The following is a 12,783-nucleotide window of genomic DNA, read 5'->3' as shown; positions in this document are numbered from 1 at the left end:
GGATAATGGAGTTGTATAATATGACCCAGGTCTGTGAAATGAACAGCCACAACATCCACATAGCAATGAAGTTCAGGACAGGCCAGACTTCTCTCCACCTGAATCTGCCCAGCAGTGCACAGGGCAAGGAGGGAAGGGTGAGGGCACAGGATCTGCAGCTCCACAACTCAGGGTGGTTAATATGGAGACCAAAGAAAGAGCCTGCCGAGGTATGGAAGCCTCTAAAGATCCATGAAATGAGCAGTGCTTTCTGCCTGCTTCCTTTGGGTGAAAGTGAATTGAAAGGGCAACCAGCTGGCAGTTTCTCCATGGCTGTGATTAGGCTAGACAGATCAGAGGGCAGGCGTGTCCAAGCACTCCCTCCATGTCCAACCAACCATGTCATGGGAGGCTCCTCTGCTGGAAGGAGATGGCTGTTTTGAAAGGGTTCTGAAGAGGGTCACAAAACTAAATATGGTAACACAGATGAGACTCGGAAAAGTAGATCAAAATTATACTCAGTGATCCTGAGTGCTTTTTAGACAGAGGTAACAAAGGAGGGAATCAATGTGTTTGGCTATACCTGAAACAGAAAACTATCCTATACAGGTGATCTGTTGTGGAGCATTCGCTATCTTTTAACTACTGTTTTCAATTTCTGAGGAATAGGAAATTCCAGTAACAACAACAAAAATTTCTGAAGTGCATCACATTTTCCGTATTTTCAAAAACCTCATACAATGATACAATAAAACTGTTTGCTTGCTATTTTCCTCCAAAAAGCATCACATTTCATTTTAAATAATCACATAAAGAATGCATGTGTTAGCTGAAACTGAGGTAATGCTTATTTTTGAAATTGCAGAGAAGCCACAGGCCACCCAAGAGACTGACAAAAACTGCCTGTCTGGAAAAGGTTGTACTGTAAGTAAAGGTCAAACAAACTCATGCTAGGAACCTCAAGGATGTTTTATCATTATTAGTTAAAACATTAGATTGCCTGCTGCAGGTGGCCATACTGCAGGTGACAGTATAATTACCATGAAACACAGCAGATATTATTTATCTTCATGGACCAGGTCTATTGGGCTAGGGCTCATTTACAAAGCAAAAGCACCTTTTGTTTGTGTGAAAAGGTTTTGCCATGGCATGGCAGGGGCTACACCCTGTGCTCTCCTACACTGTCCCTGTGAATATACTGATATATTCAGATAGGAGTCCCGAAAAGACCTCAAAGCTCACTCCCTTTGGATGTATTCCTGAAACTGGTATAATTACCCCCCATTTTTAGTTAATTCTGCGTTCTATTTTAAAAATTATTTTCTTTGAATTATATTTTCATATCTCATTGCTTGGTACTTGCAGTTTCCTGTGTTGTTCATTCTCTTCAATTCTACCTTGATGGCCAAATGTTTCCCACAGTAAGCCATTTCTAACCCTTTCTCTCACTGAGGCCTCAGCCTTGTAAGCCTACTTGAATCTTTTTCACGTAGGTTCCCATTCCCCTTGCTTCGGGACTTCTATAGCATCATTTCCTCTCTCTCATTTCCTTTGCTACATCCTCCTTGCAGCCAACTTCCTGCTTCCTCCTGTCAGAGCAATGTCAATACAACATCCGAAAACCCTTTCCCCTTTTAGTCTCTTCTCCCTGTACTGTGGGTATTCATAGCACCATGGGAAAGAATTGGTTCAGATGAGGCTATATGGGTTTGAGTGCATTTCTCAGTATGTTCACAGGATGGAGGTTAGACTTTCAAGCAGAATTCTGCTTTTCCCTCCACTGGTGACTGAGAGACAGGGAAGTGCCCATGTTCCCTCATTAGGTGACCAATACACCTCCTACTGAAAGCAGTGCAAAAGCTTCAAATTATATGAGTTAAGAAAGCTTTGATCAGACCTTTAGCTTCCAGAGGAGGACTCTGCAACTCTAACCATATTGTAAGCAGCACTAACTAGAGACATAAAGTGGTGAAAATGGGAGAACATTTAATGAAGTAGGAAAAGCAAAGCCCATGTAGCACTTATTCTAGAGAAAAACATTTGCAAGCGTACAACTACACAGCTTCCTAAAATGTGACTCCATTGTAGTCAAAGAGTACAGTTCAGCAGTATATGTAACGATCTCCTTGATATCGATTTATACTTACAGTCCAATGAACTTCAATTGAGGAGGAAGAAAGGATAGTAGGGTTGTGCAGATGTAGTACCACATCACCCAGCTCCCTCTGGACCTGCTTGTGATCCACACCTTGACTTGTTGGTGGAACATCTGTAATAATTTAAGATTCCATTCTCACAAGTATACATGATTGTTAAAGTAAGTGTATATAAATACAAATGAATTTATCATAAATTATACCCTAAGTACTTCCCAATTACGAAAGAAAAAACTACATCAAATATTTTGGGGAGCAAGTCACCAATGTGTAGGTAGTACCAAATCAATGCACTGCACTTTCTTTGCAGAAGCTGGATCTTCAGATAAATTCACGGCCTAACTTACTGGTTTTAATTACAAAAGAAATGTAACAACTGCACAAAAGAAAAATGAGTCATGTGGCTGCAGCTTCTCTGATGGCAAGTGACTACTGTAAACAGGAGGCAGAGCACAGCTGAATAATGTCTGGCTCTTCTGACATTTGGTCTATCTTACAGCTAAAAGAATTGTTCATACGCATGAAGGGACAAATTCCTCTCAAAATACGCAATGGTACAATGGAAACATATTTTCTGCATGCACAGCCTTTGAAAAGCATATTTAACTGAAATGGAATGACTGTCAGACATACAAAATTTATAGCGCAATTACTAATAGGGTGTCTAAAATATACATGAACTATGGACAGCAGAGTAACATAGCTTCTGCATTGATTTCGTATCTCTCTCTTTGATCACTCAATTTAAACAAATACCATGCTGACTATGGCTAAAAATCACAGTGGGAAATTCATGAAAAGTACTTAAAGTGATTTATTTTTTTTTTAAATTTAATTCCAGATACAGAGTAATGGATTACATAAAATTTACTGTAGTCTACTACTTTGCTGCCTGGCCTTCTCTAGTAACTAGGCAAGAACAGGAAATCTTCAAGAGTTCTGCTCTCTGAAGACCTTGGAAATTTCCATACCTGTCTGCTTGTAAGAACTGCCAAAGACAGTGTACACATAAAATATGCCTGTATTTATGTACAACTATAACTACTTAAATAAGTCTCAGCAGGTGTGTAGACTTCTCTCGAAAGCTGAGGTTTGGATAGTGCAGTCGAAGACAATTATTAAATGCAAGTGCAACAGTTGTAAAGCATGTTTTTTGCATGGTCATATTCTCAGTTTACCAGCTTCTGTCTTGTGTAAATAATAATAAAACATTGTAAGAATGCATTAGGACAAGGTATGAGGACAAGTTTATTTCCAGAAATATAGTTCCCATTTGTCAATACGAAGCCTATGGCACTTTGAACATTTATCACAGTTTCCTCAACATAATTAAAAGAAGATGGCATTTCTTCAAAGTTAAAGAAGCAAACTTAAGTTAGTGTGTCATCAGTGGGTGACAAATCTGGACTCTTAGCAAGGAACACTGATAATAATAAAAAAAAACCCCACAAAACTAAAAAACCCACCGAGTCATTGCTGTATCCACACATAATTATGTTCTGCCAAACAACTTATCAGAGTATTTCCGTCCCCTCAAAGTTTGAAAGCATTAAGGAAAGCATTCTGTTTGGGGAGCTGCCTAACAATCACCCTGCTTTGAATGTAACTGGAAAGTCAGTGGAATAATTAGTTCTATCTTTGCTAGTCATAAAAGATGAGTCATCAACAATATGATTCAAGTCAGCTCAGTCATTTGCACACCTGTGCTATACAACAATACATATTTTTTCTTGCTTTGGCTCCAAGCTCCCAAGACAGGGACTGCCAGTGAGAACACCTAAGCATGTTGTTGTTAATGTTGGTAAAGTATAAAGATGAAGATAGGTTAGGCTCCTGGTCTGGACATGCATTTAGGACAAGACTACACCACCTTCTAGACAAAAGTGAACTGGGACATTTTTGAACTTTGCTAGACCACAACTTTGACAAAACTAAAATGGTACTGAAGAATGGAACTACTTTAAAGAATTTTACACTTGATTATATTTCTTGAAAAAAAATAATTATATATTGGTTGCTATTTTCACTCAGGCTTTGTGTTGTTCTCAGGTGTCCAGCTCTACTAGATGACCAGAGGACAGCAAAGCTTCTCCACACCATTAAGAATCATTCAGTTATGTGACTGAACTCTGCCTTATTTGTTCTTTATCAGAGTCAGGACAGTGATCAGCACATTTGGGACATTCAGACCCAATATCTCATTTCATCTCCAGGAATTACTCCCCACAGCATGAAAAACACTGCAGAACACTGCAGGCTGCCTGCGTAATAACATGTATTGCCCTATTTCTGGGGGCACAGAAATTACTAAATTAGGTTACTAAATCTTTCCTTGGTAGCAGACTTAGGAATTGGTGCAATACCTATTTTTCATGGGGCTGTGCCTCTGCTGTCTATATATCCACAGAAACTGTCACCCAGCACGAGAAATGCATAAAAGAAAAGGACAAGAAAATAAAACTGTTCTCTTCCCATGGGAGAGGAGAAAGACTTGCTTTCAAGCCAACTTCAGAACAAATGAAAAGTGAGGAAACAAAAATGCTTTGTTTCTGTTAAGGAACTTCCTTTCAAAAACAAACATGGACTTACTTATGCAAACAAAGAAACAAGCATACAAGACAGACACTCTCAATAAGCCAATGGGTCAACTTCTCCAGTAAACAGGAAAAGTAGGAAAGAAAAAAGAAGGAAAGATGATCTCCATCACTTCTCCTTTGAAAAAGAATGTCTAGTTTTTCTCTTCTTAAGAATCAAAGTATTTACACTGGAAAGATGCACGCAGCAAAGTTGCAGTGTATTATTCCCTGTACAGCATCCTAAGTGTCATTTATTTTCTACAGTGAACACAAAGTTATGTTACATTTTATATTACTCCTTCATACACTACTACCTGGCCTTTGCTTCCACTTGGCTATCCGTAAGCATTGTCTCTCTTCTCTACTGTTTTACTTTCAATAGTCATACTATGGCAATACTTTTAATATACTGTCAAAAACTCTTCTTTATTGGCTCATGATATCCAATTCCTTCACGTTTTAACTGTCTCTCTGTCGTAATGCAGCAGAAACCAAATTAGATTATGTGCTGGTTCTCTCTGTCTCAGTCTTAAGCCTCATTTGATTCACTGGACTTAATAATATAAATTCAAGGAATCTGAGGATTTGCATGATAACTTAAAATCAGAGATTATTTCTTTTGCTAACAAGAGCTATCCTGCAAGATGTAACTATCTTTGGATAAGAGATACTAGGGTGCCCTTAGGCAATGCAATATGCTGTCTAAGCAGCTATTACAATCTGTGTTATAGGCAAATATAAGTTATTCTGTAGCATATATTATAGCCAGGATAGACAGACAGACGAAAGCTAGCAGAATTCCTACATCTGGCTTTGCTCAGTCAACTTGTGACAGCCACAATGTCATAAATGTTCAGTATCAAAAGCTTACCTTGAGTTTTCACTGGATCAGATATTTGGCTTGGGTCACTTAGTCCATATGCATTAGCTGCCCTCACAAGGAATAGATATATTGCACTAGGTTTTAGCCCTTTAACTGCAAAACTCTCTGTTTTCACATTTTCAGCTACAGTCTGCCAGCTGCTACCAGATGCATGGCTAAGGATAAAACATGTAACAAAAGGTCAGCATGTGCTTCTTTAACAACGTATTATAAATAAGCGTTAAGTACAGCAAGATCACATGAGAATCATGTACCTGAAGGCCTCAATTATGTAAGAGGTTGGTGTTGCACCTGAATTCAAATTAGGTTGCCATGACAGTGTTACTGTATTTCTGCTGACATCTGTAACCTCGGGTTTTGATGGAGCACTAGGAATCAAGTTTGGGTCAGTGGGTCTTGGTGGCTGCACTGGGACTCCAAACTCTAACAAAGGAGAGAGAAACACTAAGTATAGACAGGAAGCAGCTGTAAGCTAAACACTATTCACATCTGCACTGGCAATTTATGAGAGTCAGGTAACTTCTGCATTTCAAATTCTGATTTTCCTTTATGTATTTCCTCCACGCAGAGAAACCCTAATTGATTTACCTTGGACCTCTATGTATGCGCTCCATGTAGCTTCGCCACTTGGGGTTGAAGCAATGCAGGTGTACCGACCAGTGTCACCCAGCTGAGTGGGAGAAGAGAAGAATAAATATTTGAAACAATCAGACACTCAGTGGGCTAGAAAAGTAATTACAGCTCTCTCTGTTCCCCTGTGAATATGGATAAACATATCAGGCTGCAAAAACTTTGAACCAGAAACTTCTCCCATTACACAAGGTAAAATTTCATGTGCTGCAAAATGAAAATGGATACTTATTTCTGAGCTTTCGTTAAAGAACTGGAAAAGCTGCAGATTCTAATTTAATTTTACCTATTCTGTAATGAACAAACTGAAAGACAGTTCTTGTAGCATTTATTCCTTCCTCTGCAGACATCCTAACAAATAATTTGAGAAGGAACTCAGATGACAGACTCCATGCAAGTGTCAACCTTCTGCCTAAATAATGCCTAGGAATTCGTCTGGGCTGCTGCACTGGAGGGCATGTCCTCCTTAAAACAAAGCTTAAATACTTCACAGGGCCTCTGTTAGTATAAATTTCACTCTACAGCAGATACAAAAAAGAATCCCCATGTGCTATTCTCATATGTCCTGAATGTTGGATTATTTGTCCGTAAGTGACTTAATGACATTTCATAAGAGCTTATTTTTCTCCCCCAAAAGAAATGCTATCCTTTTAAGGTCCCAGCCTCAGCAGATGAGCTGAATGGAAGCACTCAAAAATCAACAGGTTGAAACTCTAGGCCAGCATAACTTTTAATTGGTAACAGGGCAACTCCATGGAACATAGCAAAGTGATGTATTCAGCCTATTTTTAAAAAATTATTACATTTCAAATCACAGAAAAGACAGCAGAGAATAAACAGTGTGCTGAAACTTAACAACATTTTAAAACATGTTACAGCATTTGAGACTTGACCAGCAATACTGACCAGGTACTTGATAGAATTCCCTAAGAATGTTCCCTAGGCACCAAGTGGGTGCTTAAGCATTTTAAGCTACGCTTACACTGTCAAGTGAGTATGTTAAAATTTTTTTAACTGCTTTGAAAAAGCTGTGCACATCGCTCTATTGCCACAGTATGCTAAACAAAGGTTTTCTTTATAAACATTGACATAATTAGGTCTTTTTAATCTATTAGTACCAAAGTCCAAATAATTTAAGGATTCCTCTCCCTGAAATACAAGTTTCGCTTTCCCCTTCCTGTTTTAAGTAACGAGTAATTCCTTTAATTAATACCTCTTAAAAGCATTTTTCCATATGAAATCTGAAATAACTTGCTTTAGGCAGAATAAGCCAAGGTGTTAAGCATAAATAATGAACTATCTGAAAGCATGAAGTATTAAATATTTTAATACAATTATTTAACATTTAATTAATTCTAGATGTAGAATTTACTACATCAAAAGTGCCTGGAGGTGAAAAAACCAAGTGAAACAAACAAGAAAATCTATTTCCTGGTTCAAGCTACCTTGGCATATCGGATCTGTAATGCTCCTGTATCCAACTGCTTGATGCGAGAGTCCTGGGTAGAAATGAGGATCCCATCCTTTTTCCAGAGGATGGTGGGCACCAAAGAGCCTGTGGCCACACAGTTCAGTACTAAAGTACCATCTACAGCTACAGTCTGATTCACAGGACCCTGTCGAATGACAGGGGGAGGTCGGTCTGCAATCACTGCCAGAAGAAACAACAGGAAAGATATTTCTACAACTGGAAGGAATTTTCTAATAATCTAAGCAATAGCAGTTGCTTCAGGCTTTGAAACAGACTAAAGATAATTAAACAAGTAATTAAAGTTAGAGGAATGCATTATTCAGGGCAGGGTGCCTTATAATGATGCACAACTAAAGGATTTTAAAATCATACACAACATGGCATCTTTGGAAAGTAAAGAAGCCTGACATTACATAGTGGTGTCTGCTAGGCAGTCTCTAATTACAGTGTCTTTATAAAGTGATAATGGAATGAGACAGGTCTTTCTGAATCCTTCGTCAAGGCACAGACTTCACCTGGTTCATCTTTGTAATGCAGTAGGCCTGTGTAACAGAATTAATACTTTCAGCATTCAAAGAAAAAGGAAGTAGGCAGGCAGGGGAATAATATGCCAAATATGTACTTCTTAAAAAAAATTGCTGTCTATCATCAACTCATCTTGGTGCTGTTTCCTAACTGGGAGATGCCTAGCAGTAAACACAAAGCTAATGACTAGGACCATATTAAACATTTTCAGCTAACAAGTATTTTTCCAGTAGTTTCTGACTTTTAGTTCTATGAGGAATTATTCTGTCAATATGACTTCAAAGTCACAGGGAGAATCCCAGTTTGTTTTTATCAATTTCAATGCATCTTTCATAAATTAAAATTAAATGTTATTAATAACTGTGCACAGACAGGTATAAAGCAGTGACAGTATTCACACAAAAAAGAATGGTTATCTACGTGAGGGTATTTTCCTCCATTATCCAATGGATAATCAAAAATAGGAGGCAAAAGCTGTCTTACTGTGTTTCAGTGACCTCCTCTATCTTTACCATCCAGAATGATAGGAACTGATGATTTGAGAACAGCCACAGATTTAAATGACACAAATCTGCTCAGCACTTTCATGGGAGCTCACATAACTTAAAAACTGGATTGGTAGCTGAAATGTAAATCTGAAGTTCTGATAATCTGTGAACTTCAGATATTTCTAAATTACTTTTCATAACAGACAGGGAGTTAGTACTGCTTTTTTTTTTTGGCTAAATTCCAACTCCCATAATTTCATTTGCATGTTCTGATGACACTCTGTTTTTTCAACTGCATAATTTAGCCTTTACTTCTCATCCCAACCTGTTGCAATGCACTGCAATGCACTGTGAGGTGATCAGAATCTTTCTCTGCAGAGACAATCAAAATCAGTTCACCTACAGTTTGTATTTAACTTTGAAAAGCTTGTAAAGAGCTTTTCAGTTGCCAGCAGCATGGGGGGGACTGATCTGTGCTATGAAGAAGAAATCTAGCACCACTGAAATGCATTTTAAGAGTCACTGAAGTTGATATCAACTTATGTTATCTTTAGGAATATCAGGGTATCATTCTGCATCTCCTGCTTTCACTTATGAAAGTAAAAAAACCCTTACGGTCCCACGACATTATACAAAACAACTATCCATCAGATCAATTCAGAGCTTATACTGATAGTAAAGCAAGTATATAAATTAAATTTATTTTTCCACAGTTCATATGGCATAGGTCATTAAAAGAAAAACTCTTAAGGTCGTTAATTTTCTTCTAAATTTTTTTTCTCACCTTATCATAGCATTCTTCCCAATGGTAAATGACTAAAAGTGGATTAAAAATGTGGCTTAACACTTATTAGAAACCAGAAAGGATTAAGTCCTGTTCCTCCAAACAATCTCAAACCCATAGGTATAAATAAACAATTTTATCCTCCACGTTCATGTCATGTTTCTAGCACTGCATTATTTCTATGTTTTCTATGGGGCAAAAGCCTTGTTTATGGAAATTCTTCTCTGATAACAGCTTCCCAGCCCTCAAAGTCTCTCCATAGACTGCACTTACCTTATTTTTCCAAAAGTATTAAGACTATTACCTTTCCTGGGTATCTTTGCTATTAAAAATACCAAGTATTTCTGATAATTGGCAAGTCGGCCTCACCATAACATCTATTACTGCTTGCAGTCATGCTCTCTGCAGCTTTTTAATCTCAATTTTTGTCCCAACTTCTCCTTAAAAGGAATGTAACATAATATTCATTTGTATTTTATTCTATTGACTTCCATAGAGATTGAGGTTTTTTTCCCTTGCTATACAGCAATATTAAAAAAAAAAAAAAAAAGGGACAAAACAGGTAAATGGAGATGCTAAGCAAACAGACACACAGTAATAGGCATGAAAGGCTAGGCTGCAAGCAATCTGAAAGTAAACTAAATCTATTGGAGAAAGCTAAAAAAAGTGTCAGAGAATTTACTAGATTTGACAAAAATTCATACACTGAAATATACTTACCAAATACAAAATGGAAATACTGCATTATAAAATGTCCAAAATTTTAAAACCCTGACAGAGATTACCAAAACAAGATTTTTACATTCAAGGACACGTGCAATTGGCATTTATACACAAGAGATACCGAAGTAGTATCACATCATCCCATTGCTTTCTTCAAATAAAAACAAAAACTTGGAAATTATAAAATACAAATGTCATTACCATCAGTAACTTCCAAGTAGGCTTTTGTTATGATACTTCCCGCAACATTTAAAGTCTGGCAGATATAGTACCCAACATCAGATCTCTGGACGTTAGTGATAGTGAGGTCACCTGTCTGGGAAACTGAAAATCGGCTGGATGACTGAGGGGGCTGGTATGAGAAAAGCAGATTCTACAAGGTGTTGAAGAAAGAAAGTGGGAGAAAAGGGTTTAATAAATTCAAACATCAATAATTTAAAGTTTACTATATATTTTAATCTTTGCACATTATACATAAAACATGCTGCTCTGCTCTTAAGCACTTCTATGCCACAATGTGAATAGCTTTCTCATGTTTTTTGTGATAAAATAGCAGCATATATGCACATATAACTGTCTAAGTCTTTCAGGATTGCTCTAACACCCTCAATGTTGGGCTTTACACAAAGTTTAACAGGCACTAGCAAAGAACTGATGCCATAATGGCGCAAGCAACTATCATGAACCTGAGCAATTTTGCTCTAACACCCCTTTTTTAGAACTTACTTCAGGGCACTCTATTTATTTCATTTAAATGCAGATGTTGGTTTACTTATTTGTATTTTAACTTTCAACTTCCTAAGAATGGAGCAGGTTGTTTTAAAGAAGACATGCTGTTTAGGTCTCTCTAATCATAGTGTTTGTGTTCTATAATGAGTCTTTTAATATAGAATTAAATCCTATGCCAATTTCTACATTGTAGTTTTGGTATGAAGTACATAGTATTTTATCAACAAAAATCAGAACTACAACCATAATATTACAAGTCTGCTACATCAAATACTGGTTCTAAATTTCTATTTCTGGCTGAACAATTTGTGAATGAGAATACTTTAAGGTCACAGAGACTATTTTTTATCACTCTGTCTTGCCTAACTACATTTTGCATTCCCAAAAAGCCTCCAAAGGAATGGGACACAAGATCATCTAATTTAGTATTAGTAAATCCTATTAATTCATCTTCTTCTTCAGTTCCCTTGTTCATCACAAGTGGTCACCACTTAGTAACACCAAAAATGAGCCAGAAGAATTATGTACTAGACCATACTTGGCAAAAAAAAAAAGTAAAAAAAAATAATCCAAGTAATACAAGATTAAAACATAATATATCAGTGTGCTTATAACACTGAAGATTATAATCTAAATTTGGTTACTAGTATAGTTGTAATTAGGTATTTAGACAGAAATGTTGCAAATGGAGTAAAGGAGTCAATCTCTAAGCGTTCTCAGTTTCTCTGCCCTATTGTTTTGTAACACAAAGAACCCTGTCATATGCTTTTGCACCATTCATTCCTTAACTCATAGGAAAACCAGAGTCCCATATTCCTTCTTTCCCTCCAATAAAGAATACTTTGTATCTCGTCCCTCCTTCAAAAAATGACTGTGAAATAAAACTGTGATCGTCTTGCTGTGCTGTATAGTATTTCACCCATTGACCTTCAAGACCCTTTACAAAGAAACTGAAAATAATTTTCTCTCCCATTCAAATAAAAAGCTAGGAGAAGAAATTACCTATTCTGATACGACCTGTCAGCCAAGTGACTGAGGGGGAAAGCAGATCTCCTTAGGCCCAAACTAGTGTCCTATGCATGCAGTGATACAGATCAATACAGCAAATGGTTTAGTTTGCCAGACACACAAAACCTCTGGCAAACTAAAAGCTGCACCATGAACCCAGAGTCAAACTTTCTGAAAATCTGGGAGTGCTGTTGGCAGTTCAAACAAATTTCAGCATTAGTCATCTTTTCATCTCTTCAAAGTTTCTCCCTGTTAAAATATCTTAACAGTAGTGAAACATGGAATGTTTCTAACTGTTTCATAGATTCAGTTTTACATTCATGGAGAAATTGGGAGATTGAGCAAAACATATTCTTCCCAGGAAGGCTGACATGAATTAGCATGCATGTGACTTAGAAACAGAGAAGAAATATCCAGTGTATCCAAGCTCTAGACCTAATTTTTACATCTTAAAGACAATAATGGAAGTATTTTTCTTTCATGTGACATCATCTCTTCAAGAAACTGCCAGGAAGAAGGGACAAAGTCTGTTTTACCTGACTTCCCTCTCTCCGCCAAAAGATGGCTGGCTGAGGGTTTCCAGTTGCTTCACACTGGAAAGTCACTGTTCTTCCCAGTGCAGCTACCTGATCTCGAGGCTTTACAACAAACTGTGGAGGCTCTGAAAGAGGAAAATAACAAATAAAGATAAAGCACACTGCTATCAGAAGACCAAAGTTAGCCTAAATGAAAACCACAATTTGACTATTGATTTTAAATGATGTAACAAAGATTAGTTAAGTTTATTTAACAGGAAGAGGCAGTGCAAAGATGCAACAGCCACAGCTTCAG

General features: G+C 37.3%; 1 protein-coding gene across 5 annotated transcripts in view; it reads right to left on the bottom strand.

Annotated features, from left to right (window-relative positions):
- The window catches only part of ROBO1 (roundabout guidance receptor 1), a 727,411-nt gene that overhangs the window by 53,982 nt on the left and 660,646 nt on the right, over positions 1-12,783 (bottom strand). For all 5 annotated transcript variants that reach the window (XM_051640235.1, XM_051640252.1, XM_051640268.1 and 2 more), the window contains 7 exons: positions 12,489-12,613; positions 10,417-10,588; positions 7,670-7,875; positions 6,183-6,264; positions 5,849-6,017; positions 5,583-5,749; positions 2,127-2,248 (listed from right to left, as the gene is read on the bottom strand). In XM_051640235.1, coding sequence (XP_051496195.1) covers positions 2,127-2,248; positions 5,583-5,749; positions 5,849-6,017; positions 6,183-6,264; positions 7,670-7,875; positions 10,417-10,588; positions 12,489-12,613 — 1,043 coding nt within the window. The remainder of the gene's footprint in view (positions 1-2,126; positions 2,249-5,582; positions 5,750-5,848; positions 6,018-6,182; positions 6,265-7,669; positions 7,876-10,416; positions 10,589-12,488; positions 12,614-12,783) is intronic.

Source organism: Apus apus, chromosome 1 (assembly GCF_020740795.1).
Source record: "Apus apus isolate bApuApu2 chromosome 1, bApuApu2.pri.cur, whole genome shotgun sequence".
Classification (NCBI taxonomy): Eukaryota; Metazoa; Chordata; class Aves; order Apodiformes; family Apodidae; genus Apus; species Apus apus.
This window is presented reverse-complemented; position numbering and strand designations above follow the sequence as displayed.